The sequence below is a fragment of the Bombyx mandarina genome, chromosome 01 (assembly GCF_030267445.1).
Source record: "Bombyx mandarina strain Sakado chromosome 01, ASM3026744v2".
Lineage (NCBI taxonomy): Eukaryota > Metazoa > Arthropoda > Insecta > Lepidoptera > Bombycidae > Bombyx > Bombyx mandarina.
In genome coordinates this window covers 3,579,473-3,597,082 of record NC_143208.1, presented here as the reverse complement: position 1 = coordinate 3,597,082, position 17,610 = coordinate 3,579,473, and the positions used below count along the sequence as shown (strand labels likewise).

The window sequence follows — 17,610 nt, the reverse complement described above, 5'->3', positions numbered from 1 at the left end:
TACGATAATTTTTTTTCAAATAATATGGTTTCTTTTTTATATGTTGTATGACCAAGACTCACAAAGGCTTTAGTCTACAACGTTATACTAATTATTTTTTCACGAACACCAGTTTGTTTAGTGAAACTAAAATACCTGACTCATCAAAATCTAATCGAATAGCAGGATTTCTTCTTTTTTAGCGATACACACATTCCATAAAATTAGTAGATACAATATTTGAATACTTAGAATGGATTACTTTTCTGAGTGGTGGAAAAGTTTAATAAATTCTTTAGCATTTTCCCCAAGGATAACTCTAAGGAAATTCTATCGGTCAAAACCTGTTTCTCAGTAATTTACTATGATATTGTAGTCAATCACCTTGGATCGTGAATTTATCTCGGTTACTTTTATAAGATTTTCAAATAAACATGTACATAAATGAAGTTTCATTGTGCTCTTCAAAGATGCATAGCTCTTTGGCGAATATCCATTGCAAACGATAATTAAGAAAAAAATACGACAGAAGAGAGGAAATTATTCTAAGGTACGGTATTGTAGTCAGTAGAATCTTACTTGATACTTAGATAGGAAATAAATTGATGCCCTAACTTTAACGGAATTAAATGCAGCTTTTATTAAATTAAGCTTGTAAATTTTGATAAATTAAAGAAAGCACTCAAATCAGACAACTAACAAACGTTAAATGCGATCTGCAATTTTTAACTTTAGTTCCAGGTCAGTGAACCAAAAGCCAAGCTAGTAAAAGTCATTTCAAAGTAAAATAGAACAGCTCGCTTAAGCCAACGGAGCCGTGATCTTGTTGTACCAACTATAGCAAATGAATGAAATTAATGAATATACATAACTGTATAATGGCTACTACCGTTAAAGATGATAGATGAAAAATCGGGAATGGATGATTTGTTTAAATTAGTTCTAAATTCATTTCTATTGTTTTTTTTTTTGTTAAATTGGCACAACCGTTTTTCATTTTGACGCGGAGTCGAAGTTGCATTTGTTATTTAGATTAATTATAATGCTGTTTTTAGTTATATCATATCTAGTACATATGTATATATATATTTGGAATTTCAAAATAGACAAAAACATCGAACAGAGTTTTTTTTTTCAGTTTTTCATCGCCAATGGAATTTTGTGAATCTTCTGAGTCACTGAAAATGATACAGAAGGCTTACAGTGAATCGACTTTATCAAAAATACATACTTACGAGTGGTACAAAGCGTTTAAATAGAAATTGAGATGTGACCAAAAATTTGCTTCGTTTTGGTAGGCCATCAAAGTCTGCAGCTGAAGTTAAACATCCCAAAAGTGAAGGAGATAGTGATTGAAATTTTTTATTGAAGCTTGAGAGAGAGAGAGAGAGAGAGAGCTGCCGAACATTCTGTGTCTGACGATGCGACCCGTAAAATTTTAAATAATCACTTCGGTATGACACATGTTGCCGCTCGGCTAAGCCCAAAAGATCTGAATCTCTAAAAACTCAATACAGCTCGCTGAGAACATACTCGAACGTGTCAATTCCGACCCGACATTCTTGAAACGCGCTGTTACTAATGACGAGTTGTGGGTTTTTTAAATGGTTTTTCAAAAGGGACGCTCGAACTTTGACAGCTCATAGCGGCCATCTTGGTAAAGCGATAACTGACAATATATTTGGTCGTAGCATCAGATGATCCGCAAGGACCCGCGATCACTCTCAATGACGACCGATATCGGATGACGTTAACAAACTTTTTATAGCTTAGGATAGATTGTATGGATCTCACAAACATGTGGTACCAACAGGACGGCGCTACTTACCATACAGTACGGGAAACATTAAATTTATTGTATGAGAAATTCAAAGGCTTCATCATCTCGCGTGGGGGCGACATCAGCTGGTTACCGAGATCGTGTGACTTAAAACCGCTCGACTACTTTCTGTGGGGATACTTGAAATCTCAATCTTAATTCAACAACAGTCAACAAGCTTCGCAGTGGCGTCTTCCAACTAAACCAAAACTCTAAAAAATCACGCCAAAGTTGATAAAAAGTCAAAGTTATGTTGATTGTTTTATTAGACTACCGCAGTGTGTACCAGGAGTTCTTGCTGAAAGGTCAAACGTTAAATAAGGAATATTATTATATTTGATCTTTATGTGGCGTTTAAGGGAGAAAATACGACGAAATAGACCCGATATGTGGAAAGAAAATTCTTGAATTTTGTACCACGATACCATCAATGGCCTTCGCTGCCCAGTGCTATCAATGTGAACCAACTTTGGACCAAAAATTCAACAAATACTATCGAGCAACAGCCTTCTTCATCAGATATGGCTTCAGCCGACTTCTTTCGTCAAATTACCCGCTCATGGCACTCGTATTCTTTCGATAAAAGATATAAATTAGAATCCGCGGCGAAAACTAAACTCAATTCGGAAAATAAGCGTACATAAAATGTTTCGATGATTGGATTATTCGTTGGGGTAAGTATATCGTTTCTGAAGGAGCATACATTGAAGGTGAAAATAAATTTGGATGAATAACTAACATTTTGTGTATTATTATTATATTATTATTATTATTATTATTATTGATCTTTTTTTCGGTACTTTCTTGGCTGAGTGGTACTTGAGATGTGGTTTGACGAGAATCAAGTTTTTTTTAGAAAGAAAATAAAACAAACACTAGTGGTTTATATTTATTTCACCAAATGACATCGACAAGTCTAATTAGTAAACAAATAATGAAATATTATATATTTTATCTGAATACTTGTAAATCCTGTCATATATTCGCGGGCCGAATTTCCATTTAAAATCACTTATTAATATTCATTTCTAAGTTGACAGAGAAAAAAAAACTTTTTCAATTAGATTTTTAATCATAGTGCGACTTATGGAAGTTTTGAAAATACACATACGACGCGCGTGTTTTCTCTTAAACACGAATGTATAGGTAATTTATTTAAATTATTAAAAAAATAAGCTTCAGTCATTCGGGAACCAAATTAAGATAAACATTGTTTTTCACAAATTTATATTGTTTGCAGTATCAAAAATGGAAAATGAATTTACAAAAAAAAAAACAATTTCGAACTGTAAGGTAATATAATAAAATATGTAAAAAAATATTATTCTTTTTTTATCATACAAAAATATATTACCGATTTTGGTTGTTTGTATAGTATGTGAAAACCAATAACTAGTAAATATTTAACGAAAATATTAATTGTAGTGTTCGAAGTTCACTTTGAACATTTGATTTCGATTTCAGTTGATAGCTATGAATAAATAATAAATCTATTTATTCGTAGGTTTATAGAGACTATTAAAACGTTTCTGTGATGATACGAAATTTAACCAATGTCAAACTTTATTAATAGATTTAAAAAGTTTGACTAACTTAGAATATTTATCTTTTGTTTTTAAATCCGAAAAAATATACCTTTTAGTTGATTATAATTATCAAGATCTATAAAGGAAAAACTATATCTTATCTCTTATCTAGATTAAGTACTAGTACTTAGCTACTAACATTCAATATTCCTATAACTAATTAAGTTATAACATTATATTTTTAATGACTAGCAACGACACTTATAGCTTTTATTCAAACAAAACGGTCACATCAATATATTGTAAATTTTAATTTAGAAAATGTCTGATTGTAAATTTCGCTGTAAATAAATTACTTATTAATGCAAAAACATAAAAAGTAATGTTAAATAAATGAAATTCATTAGAGTACTTCAGCAGACAAGCGACGTAGAAAGCAAAATTTACCATTAAACTCTTTGTAAAACATCATATAATTAGTAGGTACTTATAAACTATTTTTTAAAACACCAACATAAGCTTACAAATTTACGATTAACGTCTTTACTAGACTTACTCATTTCAGATTATATAAATACAGATATTCAATATTAAATTCGGAATCGTAACACTTACATGTAGATATCAAATATTTGATTGTTACTGGTAGGTACCACCACCCTGCCTATTTCTGCCGTGAAGCATTAATGAGTTTCGGTTTGAAGGGTAGAGCAGTCGTTGTAACTATACTTGAGACCTTAGAACTGATATCTCAAGGTGGGAGGCGGAATTTACGATGTAGATGTCTATGGGCTCCAGTAACCACTTAACACCAGGTGGGCTGTCAGCTCGTCCACCCATCTAAGCAATAAAAAAAAGGACATATGGCACTCGGAGACTGCCGCGGTAAAGCTATTGCATAGCATTTTTTATCAACTTATGCAATTATAAATCGACAATAATAATTTAATATTAAAACAACAATAAAAGATCATTTTCTATTTTACAATTCCGTTTGTTGTCGATAGATGGCGCCGATAGATGACGCAAAAGCTGAATCGCGCTATCATTGTGTTACCCACGAAATTATATTACATATTTTGATAGTACATAAATCGGTGTTTAGACTTCTTACTTTAAACACTACACAAGCGCAACGTGTGAATGTGTTGAACGCGAGCTACATAGTAGGCGTAGTGAGGGGTGGAAGGTTTTTTTCGTTACAGAATTTCACGATTCCGCTCTCAAGCCGCGTTCAAGGGCCGCGATAAAATCTATGCAATAGCTTGAAAATTCTATGATTATGATGTCTGGAGAGTTATAATAGGAACTCAGCAATGTCAGTGCAGCTTCAGAACCTATTGTAACGGTTAAAAATAGATAAATGTACGTATAGTTCGTTTCTATTACAATAAATAGTTCTTTAAATACTTAACAATAATTTGACACCAATACAAGTGATTAATATTATATTAATTATAATTAATCTACGTTAAGCCTGATGACACGTGCATTAGTGCAGGACAATAGTAGCGGAAGTCACTACAAAACACACAGCGACGAGACAAAAATTAAATAAAGAATTAAAAGAGAACTCCCAAAAAAGGTATTAAGCTTAAAAATTATAATATTATAATATTATTAAGCGTAAAAGCAAAAAAAATCCCAAGCTGTGGTATGCCGCTGTAGATGCTAGTTGTATCTACTGTTTCTTCTTTACACGTCTTTCACAATAATGGCCCAAATAATGGCCGCGAATCCAATCTGGTAGAAGATTCAGCGAAGTACTGCTCTTACTAGGCCCAGTATTAGCGAATCCTTTCAGGTTTCGGTCCGTGATCTTACCTTTAATCATAACGGCCGAATAGCCCCTTAGGCTACTAGTGATTAAGTAGGGAAACAAAACTACGGACAAATTAAGGAGAAGTAACAGTAGTTGGAAAGGCGTAATACAGAAAAATACCCAATAAGATCTTTACTTCTTATTCTCATATAATATTATTTAAAATGCTATTTCGACGATAATAACACTTAAAAATGAATATGACCAAACCCAAATTTTACTGGTGGTAAAACGTTATTGTAAGATCCCACAGCTAGACAACACTAGCACACAGCACACAAAGCCACAAATCATTAAGCATTCGATTTTAGCACTCGAGATATATGGTGGGATTTATGTTGCGCTGTCTACAGGCATTAATAAATAGTCAATGTTGAAGTTGAAGTTGATGTATGTTGATACCGATGTTGAAGATGTTGGTTGCGTGTTTGATTAATAAAGTCTTGTCGGGCCAGCCTACGTCCTGTATTTATTTAGGGAATTACATATATATTTTACAGCTTATATTTTTGTTTGTACCGCAAGTCTAATTTGAGGGAGGTGATTTTAGGACTTTCTAAGGTGTCCGGTACCGGGTGCTTAAGGCCATGGTTGTGGAGTGACTGGGTTCACTCGTTTGTTCTATATGGTTATTAGAGAGTGACTGGAGAGCAATAAAGGCTTAAACTGCGATTTTTCGCGCCGACAAGTCGTGTGTGACCCAATAAAAAAAAATTAGAAATCTCAGAGCTACGTGTTGTGATGAATGAGAAATATCCCTATTTCAATTTGAAGCTAAAAAGATGCGCAAATCAAGTCGACTTGTTAAATGATGCAGCTCGGGCCGAATGCAACTTCTTGCGGTTCCTATGAGAGCTCCAGCGGGGAACCACTTTAGTGTCGTTCGGCGATACGCCTTCGTCCACATCGTCGGCTTCGGTTTTGATTTCCATTTTCTTGAAAAATAAGTAATTTATTCATTCGTGCTATAGAAATAATCGACACTAATCTATTAACAATACAAGCAACAGTAATATGACACACTATATCAGTCTTCTGTGACAAGTAAACTGTAAAATATTCGAAACATTAAAAATACTGACTTTTCTACTGGGGGTAGGACCTCTTGTGAGTCCATACGGGAAGTTACTACCACCCCGCCTATTTCTGCCGTGAAGCAGTAATGCGTTTCGGTTTGATGGGTGGGGCAGTCGTTGTAAGTATACTTGAGACCTTAGAACTTATATCTCAAGGTGGGCGGTGCATTTACGTCGTAGATGTCTATGGGCTCCAGTAACTACTTAACACCAGGTGGGCTGTGAGCTCGTCCACCCATCTAAGCAATAATAAAAAAAAACGCAAGCAACAGTAATATGACACAGTATATTAGTCTGCTGTGACAAGTAAACTGTAAAGTATCGGAAACGTCAAACATAAGCCCGAGCGAGTCCAAAGCGCTGGTCAGACCAGATACGCTCTACTCTCAACACTTCAGTCAACGTTGCCATCTACACAGCCGAGCTGGAGATAGGTAGAAGTGACGCAGGATAATCCAAGAGAAAGTTATCAGAAGGAGGCCACTACCATCAGCAATGAGGATTATTCGACGCAAGCAGGAGGATATATCTTTACATATAGCTCTTACCATGTATTAGTATTTTATTATTACTTCCGTTGATCAAAGATTACATAAAAATTATTTTCTAAACAATACCTGCACAATTAGCCGGAGTAGCAAATATTGTTGGTCCAATACATTCTGCATCTCACGAAATTTACGCTTCTGCTTTTCCATTTGTTCCGTTACGTAATCGTCGTTGTTCTCCAAAACTAAGTCCAAGCCAGCTGATTTCAAAAACATTGTAAGCATTTCAAAATAGCCATGGTTGAAAAATACTATTTGGTTAATTTTTTTCTACTAAACAGCATCCATTCAGGACTTATTTCGCTTTGCTAGTAAATCTTACAGTAATAGTGTACTTAATTATAAAATACAGGGTAATAAAAATGTGTAACAAAATCTATATGTACTTACTATCTTCTGTGAAAGGATTACAGAACCATTTATGCAAGATTAAATCCAAAAATCCGAGTTTACATTTCTTATTATTTGGATATTCGATCAGTTCTAGTTTGTCGACTTTCTCCAATAGGAATGCTGGTAGTTTTCTTTCAAGTTCGGTATGCAAGACGACCTACAAAATTGCCATTATAATTTCTCATATATTTTGTTTTATGATACCTATATATTACATTTAAATGTAAATTTCAATGAAATCGACTAAATACAACTGGTGTTTGACGAACCTGCATAGCCAGCCGTTTCAGCTGAGCGTTTCTCCTAACACTCTCAATATCACCAACGGCCAAACCAATAAGCAAGTTCATTAGAAGTATAGGCATCAAAATCATGAAAAGAGCAAGGATTATGAACGTCGGTATCGGGAAAGGCAGAATTATATCAGAGTCATCCTTGTAGTAGGGCTGCACATAAGTTCCGACAAAATCTAATTCACCAAGCATCATAGCAAATGTTCTCATCAAAGCAATAGGGATGTTGCTGAAAGAAAGGTGATTCCCCTGCAAAGAAAGATCGTAGGTATATCGTCGCATAGTTTCCGTTACAAGTCGCTGAGCCTAGCTGGGCACATTCGCTTGGCTTACAAGTACATTCAAATATTACGTGATGGGTTTCTTATTGTTTGAAAAGAAGACGACTAATTTGGAAATCGATTTAACTTGTTAACGAATTATAATAAAACAATAAGTTCCCAGTTTCGATTGAAACATTTCGAATAAATTTTCATGACGTCATGAAATTAACGTTTTTTTTTATACAACCAAAACGACTCAATCTGAAAAATAACAAAACTGTAAAATTTTCTAAAACAAGCACCACTCCTGGAAAAAAGTGTAACAAGAAAAGAAAAAAACACAAAAATGAAAAAGAAAAAGAAAGAAACAGACTACTAGATACGAGACATTGCAGGAAAATAAATAGAATATAGAAGGAATTGAGCTGTTCAATTAAAATAAGTCCAAAGCTATATTTGTTGCTTTTTAAATTCATGGGGACGTTCTGTGTCACAACGACTATTCTAGTCAGGCCCCTGAATACAGGTCATGCTAATATTTGTGTTTTTCCAAGAGTAGTAAAGTTTATAAATACCATTTCGACTGAACCCACTTTAGAGAGCAAAATGTAAAAGGCCAGGCCGAACGCGATGATCAGAATGGAGAAAACCATCAACACTTTGATGAGAGTCTGGAGTATTTCGAGAAACATCACAACGTAGATCCCGACTTGATCGAAACGTTGGAGCAGCAATAACAGTTCGAACCAAGATAGGAATACGGTTATCGATGCCGCTGAGAACTGAAAATTAATTTACATAACGATTAGTTTTTTATGTCAACATAATTTCTATTTATTTTTATTTTTACACCGCGGGTAATTTGTTTCCTGATGCGATTCTTCTCTACGTGATTGTTGTCTGTCTTAGCGATAAAACCGCCCATTGTATTTTTTTGTATTTAATTTTTCGCATTTCATTGGTTTTGGTGTTTAATAAAGCAAACTCTCCCTCTCCTTCTTTCTCTGTTTCTCTCTTTCTTTCTCTCTCTCTCTCTCTCTCTCTCTCTCTCTCTCTCTGTCTCTTTGTTTTTAATAGTTTACGAAATTACATATAAATTTAAAGATATTATGTAGGTCTTTGGATTTTTGTGATTGTTTTGTTTTAGTTCAGTGTTTCTAGTAATTATTACTAATTGACATAAGCTGTTTTTAATAATAAGCAAATTTCATTAATCCTGTTTGAAGATGGATGTAAGTGAAATTTTTATAAAAAAATATAGTAATAATTTTCTTTAACGTAATAACTTAAATCAAATTACCTGATAATTACTATAATGTCCATAGAGAGTTGGAAATACTGTTATAGTGGCACTAATATACAATGTCCAAGATACAAGGTTAGATGGGTCCACTATGTAATGCCATTTTTGCTGCTTTAAATTATATGCTTCCCGTATCATACAGACGGAAATATAAACCATAATAACCACAGAGCTTGTATACATAATTAAGATGGCTTCGAAATCTGTAAGATATTATGTTAACATATTAGATTAAAGTCCGAATTGAAAAGAATCAACATTCTTTTGTCGCGGTCCAAAAAAGAAAATGTCGCTTTTATATAAGATTTAAACTTTCATTGAGCCTCAGTTTAATTATTATTCGGAGCTGGCTGACAATTTTCGAAAGTCTTCCGTCCCTAATACCTTACTTGGCCTATAATTAAATTGAAAAGTCCATATCGGAAATGATGCGTTTACTAATGATCAAACATCATTTTTATCTATGCCCCTTAGATTATTGTAAGTCTTATCTTTTTTAATTTTATAAGGCTCTAAGCATGTTTTTATTTATTTACCTGCATCAATATCCCAATTTGTTTGTGTTCGATTTGTAGCGGTGTAATTGTAATAGACATCACCAACCCGACGCCTTTCCCTTTTATTTATTGGATTCACGTGCTCCATCAGAAGATATGAATACACAGTGACGAAGATCAGGAAAATACAATAGAACAGCACATTCACGAGATGAAAGTATTTTCCATAGGAATTCCACTTCATTTGCAGGTATTTTTGGCTCAAGGGATGCGCCAATAGCTCTACACGCCCGTGTGCTACCATCGCCTAGATAGGTCCAAAATTTATTAAAATGTAATCGATCACTAAAATAGCAGCGTGTTCAAGTGTATGTACAAATATTTCGTGTAAACACAGAATGTTCCACCACCAGAAAGTGTAATTAGTTTAACAAAGACGTACAAATTGGTGGGACAGAGCGTGAATCTTCTTTTCCTCTGTTACGAATGGCACAATCTACGTAATGGATGATTTGTGATACCCTGATTATATTATTAACGAAAACACTTTTACTTATCTTACATTAGTATATAAAAATACGTTCGAATTATTTATATTAGGTATATCGCATTAAAACAATGACGGATCAGTTTAGTGTTTTCTTTGTTACTGATAGCACCGTTTTGCCTAAAGGACGATCGTTACCAGGGAACGTGTCCTTTTTTTTATTTCTTATTTAACAAGTTTTATACGTAGAGTGTGTCTTTCCGAGCCAGAGTTATAACATTTAACAAAAAGCCAGACGTCAGTGTTCGTTTATCGACTCACGTTGATAACACTCAACGGTTCTGGACGATATTTTGGGTCATTGTGCGCCAGTCTTAGCGCTTCGATTTCATGCTTGGATTTCTGGTAGTATTTGAACGAATACTTAATCTGTGATCAGGAAAAAAAGATAAAGTTAAAATACGTAACTTATTTACGGACTTACGTTGAGAGCCGGTAAAGGTATTTGCTGGGCTTGTTGAGATTTCCTAGTTCCGTCCTCGTCCATCAATTGAGGGCAGAGCGCCTCGAAGCTGTACTTGATCTATAGTTTTTAAATTGAGATTTCTATAGTTAGGAGCGTTTTCAGTCACATCAACTCGTCATGCAATTGTAACTACTGATGTACTTACATGATTGAAGGCGGAAGACTACCGTCGCGCAACAAGTCTAATGTGAGTGTAGGAAAAATATTTACTACAACATACGAAGCAGTACTACGGTGAAGAACTTGAAACTTTAGAATTAACCTCATTTAAGCGGCAGAAAAAGTAAATTAAGAGGATATTCTGATCTCAAAAATTGATAAGACTTTTTTTATATTTTCAAAGTTTTGATCTGTACGATGCTGAAACATGTGTTTCAATATTCGAATTATTTTTAGAGATAAAGCGGTTTTAAAAGCATTACACTTCAAAAAATATATTTGTAGACCAGAATACACCGTTAAAATCAAAAAGCCAAGAGGTCGAAATGACAATGTTTGCGTCAAGTATAAAACGTGACAGGAATTAGGGCAAAATAACCTTTTTGTTTCCGTATTGCTTACATATGACGCACTCGATGACGATGTACAGACATTTTTGGTACACACACAACAAGCTTTCTACTGTTATATTATATTTTATGTTTATTTAAATAAATAAATACATACCCTAAAATTTGATAAATGCGTCAAATTCGATACAACGAAAATGTTACCTTTCACGATGATTAAGCTAAAAGTTTATCCGCTACCCAGACTTACATAGAAGCTTTTTGAATCCTTCTTGCAGTTGGCTTTGGTAATGCACTTATCTTGTACAGCTTCAAAGACTCGCGGCATGTAGGCGATGAGAGCCAAGGTCACGCATGGATGGCGATCTGAACGTAATGCCATAACTTCTTTGGCTCTGAAATTATTACAATAGGTCCGTTAAATTACTTCCTATTTTGGTTTCAAACATTACTGTATAATAATCGTTAATAAGCAATAATATTTCATTATTAAGGTAAAGTGTGTAAAGCATCCGTTGGCAAAACGCCCAGTGTATTTGTGTGCAGCGCTGCAAGTTTCTTGAACATTTTCAGATTCCAGATAGATAATTGTAAATAGACATACATGCTTTAACCAAAACCGACTTCAAATAGATTAAAAAAGATATTCCAAAACAAATGAATATACACTAAAAACAATAATCATCGAAATCGGTTGGCGTGATATTGAGTTATTCATCTATTTGTCGGGCACGTACTTAATGCAAATTTAAGACTTATATGGTTTTCTCATAGATACCATTATTAGAACTGGACTAAATTGGAATGGGACTATACGGGAAGCGTCAGCTTTCTAATAAATAAAAAGAATCATCAAAATTAATTCACTCAGTCAAAAGCTATGAGGTAACAAACATTAAAAAAAAACATACAGTCGAATTGAGAACCTCCTCCTTTTTTGAAGTTGGTTAAAAATTGTGATTTAGAAGAGAAACTAGGGTGATGTATTATTTGACGCACTTAAAAATATCATGAGTTTCTATTTCTATTCGTTGAAGAATGATACGTATCTACGAGTATATTAAATTATACCATAGAGAATTCAATCTGATGTATAAGGATGCAACACCTTGTGATATTTAAAAACACATCCACATAACATCGTGTTGGCTGTGAACTCGTCTGTGCATTTACAGCAACAAAATTATAATATTAGCTATAAAACTTATCACAGTTAATGCATATTGGGTACTTCGTCATTATGAAGAATCCAAAATAATAATCCAGAGTCCGAAAAACATAGGAATTTAATTTAAATACCAAAAAAAGAATATTGAAAGTTAAAATAAAATAATAGGTCTTTACGTAATCGCCATTTTAAGATACTGGCCATTTGAAGCGTCATTTAATTTTGGACCTCAAATGACGCAAAAGACAGTCCCTAAGCTACAAGAAGCTTTGCGTCTTCCACCCTACTCACCAAATCTTACGCTGACAGAATTTTACATTTTCCAAAGTTTAAATAACTTCAAACAAGACAAAAAATTAATACTTATTTACTGGTGGTAGGACCTCTTGTGAGTCCGCACGGGTAGGTATCACTACCCTGCCTATTTCTGCCGTGAAGTAGTAATGCGTTTCGGTTTGAAGGGTGGAGCAGCCGTTGTAACTATACTGAGACATTAGAACTTATATCTCAAGGTGGGTGGCGCATTTACATTGTAGATGTCTATGGGCTCCAGTAACCACTTAACACCAGGTGGGCTGTGAGCTAGTCCACCCATCTAAACAATAAATAAAAAATTAAGAGTTTATTGGTTCCCGTACACCTGACTTCTTCAAGAAGGACATTAAAAAACTACCATTGCGCTGGCGATGCATCGATACCATGTGTGCATATTGTGATTAATAAAAATAAAAAATATCTATAAAAATAACTTCCATTTTTTGTATAATAAACTGTGGGCTTACTCCACATAGCTATTAAATATTATTTACAATATATAAACATGAGAGATATATATATATATATATTATATATTAATTTACTATATATAAATTACACAACACATAATATATACAACAATATAACATAACAATAACAATAATATTAACATGTACTGTATACATTCACACAACAAAATACGTTTACATTATGTACGTTACGATACGAATCTGACGGACGACGTGACGACATAATGGAAACGGACAATGCTACGTCATACGAACGAGCTTGGTGTAATGTATGAGCCAGTGTGAGGGCAGTTAGTTAAAAGATTGGAATTGTTTACACATCATATCGTTCTCACAAAAAGTATTTATTTTTCAATAATTTGTTTGTTGTTGTTTAACCTATCTCTGTGCTTGTCACTCCTTCTTTCTCTTTGTTAACTTCTTGTGTGTATGTGATTAAATAAACTGTTTGTGTTTGTGTACGGAGTGTACCTACATTATTTGAAACCACCTACCAACAATCACAACCACCGAAGGTAATTGAGCTAAAACGCATTAATACAACTAAAAATCAGCAAGTTCATTGGCAAAAAGCCTATTGAAAATATACTATAAATATACCTAAAAAATATACTATTGTTTATATGAAATAATCTGTTCTAGACCCAGTAGACGAACAATAACCATGATAGTTAATTCTGAAAAACTTTAGAATACAAAGAGTATGATTGAAACCGAGATCTTTACGAGACAAAATTAAGTTTAACTCACCTTTGCTCATGAGTGACCATAGCAAGAGCGGCTTCAGGGAACTTGTAGTATATAGCGTAATCTATTGCGCTCATATCCATATTATTATAGCTTAGTCGACATCCCATAGACAATAGCAAAGCAATGGACGACGGCTTGTTCTCCATCGTGGCCAAATGAAGAGAAGTATTCTGGAATATTTCAAAGATTTTGAAGGTAATTCACTTGTATCTGTTTTAGTATCCGTTATTTTCAATGTTTCTTTACAAATATACATTAAATATTCCTTATAATATTCATGATTGGAAGGGCAGTTGCGTTATTTGGTGTTTATGGGGTCAACTTAGCATAGCCCTATGCCATCGTGATTAATTTAAGTGGAAACAAACCGTATATTCACCGCAGACTGGGCAGCAGCGTTCTTGGAGTATTCTACTGCTAGAGTGCTGAGATCTTCAACCAATATCCTGCCACAAAGCAGCTACGAGTTGCGGTTTGAATAGCGATACAGTTATATACCACAATTGAAACATCGACCTTGATATCTCAAGGTGGAGGCATTCTCATTGTGACATTATTATGGGCACCTGTGACACAACTTTGCATCAGATGGGCCATGAACTCGGATTCATAAATAGGCGACAAAAATTATTTTCTTAAAACGATATCGTCGTGGCCCAAAGGATAAGACTCCCGGTGCATTCGTTACAAGAGATGCAAGGGAATTCGATTCCCGCTGGCAGGTACATACCAATTTACCTAAAGAAAAAATGTACTTAATAAATGTTCACGATTGATTTCGACGGTGAAGGAGTGGAGGAAGGACTTCCATCGTGTAGTATAAATCAAACCGCCAAAATTATAATCTGCGTAATCACTGGTGGTAGGACGTTGTGAGTCCGCACGGGTAGATATCATCACCATCCTGCCTATTTCTGCCATGAAGCAGTAATGCGTTTCAGATAGAAGGATGTGTGTTCGAAGAGAAGATTTACGTTGTAATGTTTATGGGCTCCGATAACTACTTAACACTAGGTGGACCATGAGCTCGTCCACACATCTAAGCAATTAAAAAAAGCAAAAACAAGAACCTACCCCATCCTTATCAATCTGGTCCAACAAATGAGAATGAACAGAATGTAACAGTTCAATGGTTTTTGTATATCCACTCATAGCGGCCAGGTGCAAAGGGTTTCTTCCATTATGATCTCGATGAAGCAAGGCCCCGCGGTTTAATAATAAGTGCACGACTCTTGTATGTCCTTCGCGTGAAGCTATATGTAAAGGAGTTAGGCCTTCGCCGTCACTCTCATTGATAATGAAAGTGCCTTTATCAGAATCGAGGAGTTGACAGGCGGTATGAAAGCGTCCGTATCTGAAATTATATCAACAAACGTATTAATTAAATACGGAAGCATTATCAGAAAATGGTGTAGATTGATATTTTTCCTCAACAAAAAAATTAATATATAGTTTTGTCTTACTTTAAAAGACAGATAATGTAACTGGTAAAAAATAACAAATAAATGTTGCAAAGATGATTAATATTAAAAATATCACATACTAAACCCTTAAAACACTCTCCTGTAAAATTAGTAAGTTTTGAGATTATAGTTTTAACGCGAGAAGGCGAAATACGATCAAATTAAAAAGTCGATTAATAATAAGTCTGAATCTCCAAAGATTTTTTTATGAACCACGATTAAATTACGAACTAACTGACATGGATGGCAATAATGAGCTAAAGTTTAATGAACTGACCTTGCAGCGAAATGCAATGGACTCTCATTGTTGTTGTTCTTGAGATTGATGCAAGCTCCCAAGCGTATCAAGTTCTCTAAAGACCTGATGTGACCTTCACGACTTGCGTAGTGGAGTGGCGAGCACCCGGTGTTGTCTTTTTCGTTCAATAGTTGTAAGAGACTTTTCTCGCAGTGATCCTGGAAATATTTGGTGCAAAAGTTAATGAAAATGAAGATGACAAAGCAAGCCCGGCCAATCTAAAGTTACGTTAATCGCATGAAAAAAAAAATTGAAACTCTTTTGTAATGTATGTATGATATATTCTGAAATTTCATCAAAATTCGTCTTGAGGTTTTTGTGTACTTATATTCATCCAGTCATCTCTACTAACTTTCAAGCTTACAATATGCATAGGATATTGAATATAGGGTACGAAAGCATTACTGGACTTTGTTCATTTGTTTTACCAAAAAAAAAAAACACTAAATAAAATAAGTATCATATGTTAGAAAATTCTATTCTATCTGATTCTATTCTTTTTCTGTGACAGTTTCATGTTAAAAGAAACGAATTTAAAAGCAAAAACATCTAATTTAAGCGGGACAGGATTTTATCTAGTAACTGAAGAAAAATTAGGCTTCAGCTAAAATCTTGTTATTGGGTTTATTAGGGTTCACGAATCTCCGCGCTCAAATAAATAATAAGACTTAGTAACGTTCTCGAGAATCTGCACAGTTTATTATGTTACGAAATTATCAAAACATAAATATACATAAATACATAAATACATAAATATATAAACAATAAGAAACGGGTTTCGTGTTTCCCTCAGACTATCTGTATCACAATGAACTTGATGAATTACTGAAATAAAATTGAAAGCTACAGGTGTAAAGCTAAACTTTTAAAGCAAATGTATAATTAAAAAAATGAACTTTCTAGACTAACCGGCGGACTATCCTAGATATAAAGCTTTAACCTAATATCCCGAAATGGGCAGTGACGTTTCTGATATTTACTTCGAAGCTTTTACTAGCGTGTGTGTAGAGTGACAATAATAAATAGTTTCATTAATTTACTACTGAATTAGCTCTTCATTTATTTTTTAATCGACAGAGAATTCAGTGAATAATCCATGTGTACTAACCTTGCAGCTCGCAGCGAAATCCTCTAGGCGACCACCATTCATGACGACCAGATGCAACACGTTGCGACTGTTGATATCCTTTAGTTGTATGTCAGCACCCAAGCGTATCTATACATTATTAATTATATGCTTTTTTAGCTGTTTAGAGAATGCTACACTTACAATAGCCTACATGGGATCTATAGCTAGTATATTAATCCTTAACACATCCGGTGTAACAACAACAGCATTGTCCATAGCTTCCTAAATTCTTTCTGGCCCGCCCTTTCCTATTTACCATGTTTACGGTATCATACCATGTTTTACCACTTCACCATTCACTTCACTACCTATTTCCGCTGCATATGCATTGTATCTTAGGGTCTAATGAACAGGACGTCTTAAAACAGATGACAACATGAAACCAGTCGGACCATGACCATGTTCACCCACCTACGTAATTAATAAATAAATATTGAGACTTCAATTCATGTCTCGAACAGTAAAAAATTTAGCCTCATAGTCGTTCATAAACAGAATTATCTAAGACTATTCAATGTAAATTATATAAAAACAATTTGGCTTCCGAGTACAAATTCGATTATGTAAATTTATAAAATTTAATTTTAGAATCCAAACAGGTCAATCAGTAGATTGGTTTTTTAAAAGACTCAATCAACATGATATAGGTTTTATCCTGATTAAAATCACAATTTTAATATCAAACTCGCATGCAACGTTTTATTAATACACGACAAGCTTGCATGAAATTTTAAAATAATTTCCAACTTAAAATGTTAGTGACCTCTGTTTCGCTGTTTAGCTTATAAAGTCGTCGCATTTAAGCTAGAGCTGCGATTTATGTAAAATTCTTTAATTTATCGCCACTGCGCTTTATGGACCTATAAAGTCTCTGCATATTTAGGGTTTAGAAGATAAGAGGTCCACAAATTAGCTAACGGATTTTAAATGTAGGTAATTTTATTTCATGAGTGATTATTTTAGCAAGAGGCTTACT

General features: G+C 34.2%; 1 protein-coding gene across 4 annotated transcripts in view; it reads right to left on the bottom strand.

The window, feature by feature from the left end:
* Positions 1-4,458: 4,458 nt before the first annotated feature.
* Positions 4,459-17,610, bottom strand: part of TrpA1 (Transient receptor potential cation channel A1) — a 67,830-nt gene continuing 54,678 nt past the window's right edge. For 2 of the 4 annotated variants that reach the window (XM_089727153.1, XM_089727156.1), the window contains 13 exons: positions 16,614-16,721; positions 15,485-15,663; positions 14,819-15,098; positions 13,745-13,914; positions 11,292-11,436; positions 10,491-10,589; positions 9,559-9,826; positions 9,020-9,225; positions 8,313-8,501; positions 7,433-7,705; positions 7,161-7,320; positions 6,840-6,970; positions 4,459-6,081 (listed from right to left, as the gene is read on the bottom strand). In XM_089727153.1, coding sequence (XP_089583279.1) covers positions 5,938-6,081; positions 6,840-6,970; positions 7,161-7,320; positions 7,433-7,705; positions 8,313-8,501; positions 9,020-9,225; positions 9,559-9,826; positions 10,491-10,589; positions 11,292-11,436; positions 13,745-13,914; positions 14,819-15,098; positions 15,485-15,663; positions 16,614-16,721 — 2,352 coding nt within the window. In that variant the 3' untranslated portion in view covers positions 4,459-5,937. Of the gene's footprint in view, positions 6,082-6,839; positions 6,971-7,160; positions 7,321-7,432; positions 7,706-8,312; positions 8,502-9,019; positions 9,226-9,558; positions 9,827-10,327; positions 10,436-10,490; positions 10,590-11,291; positions 11,437-13,744; positions 13,915-14,818; positions 15,099-15,484; positions 15,664-16,613; positions 16,722-17,610 lie in introns of all 4 variants that reach the window. The other 2 variants (XM_089727169.1, XM_089727160.1) reach the window with 1 other exon arrangement.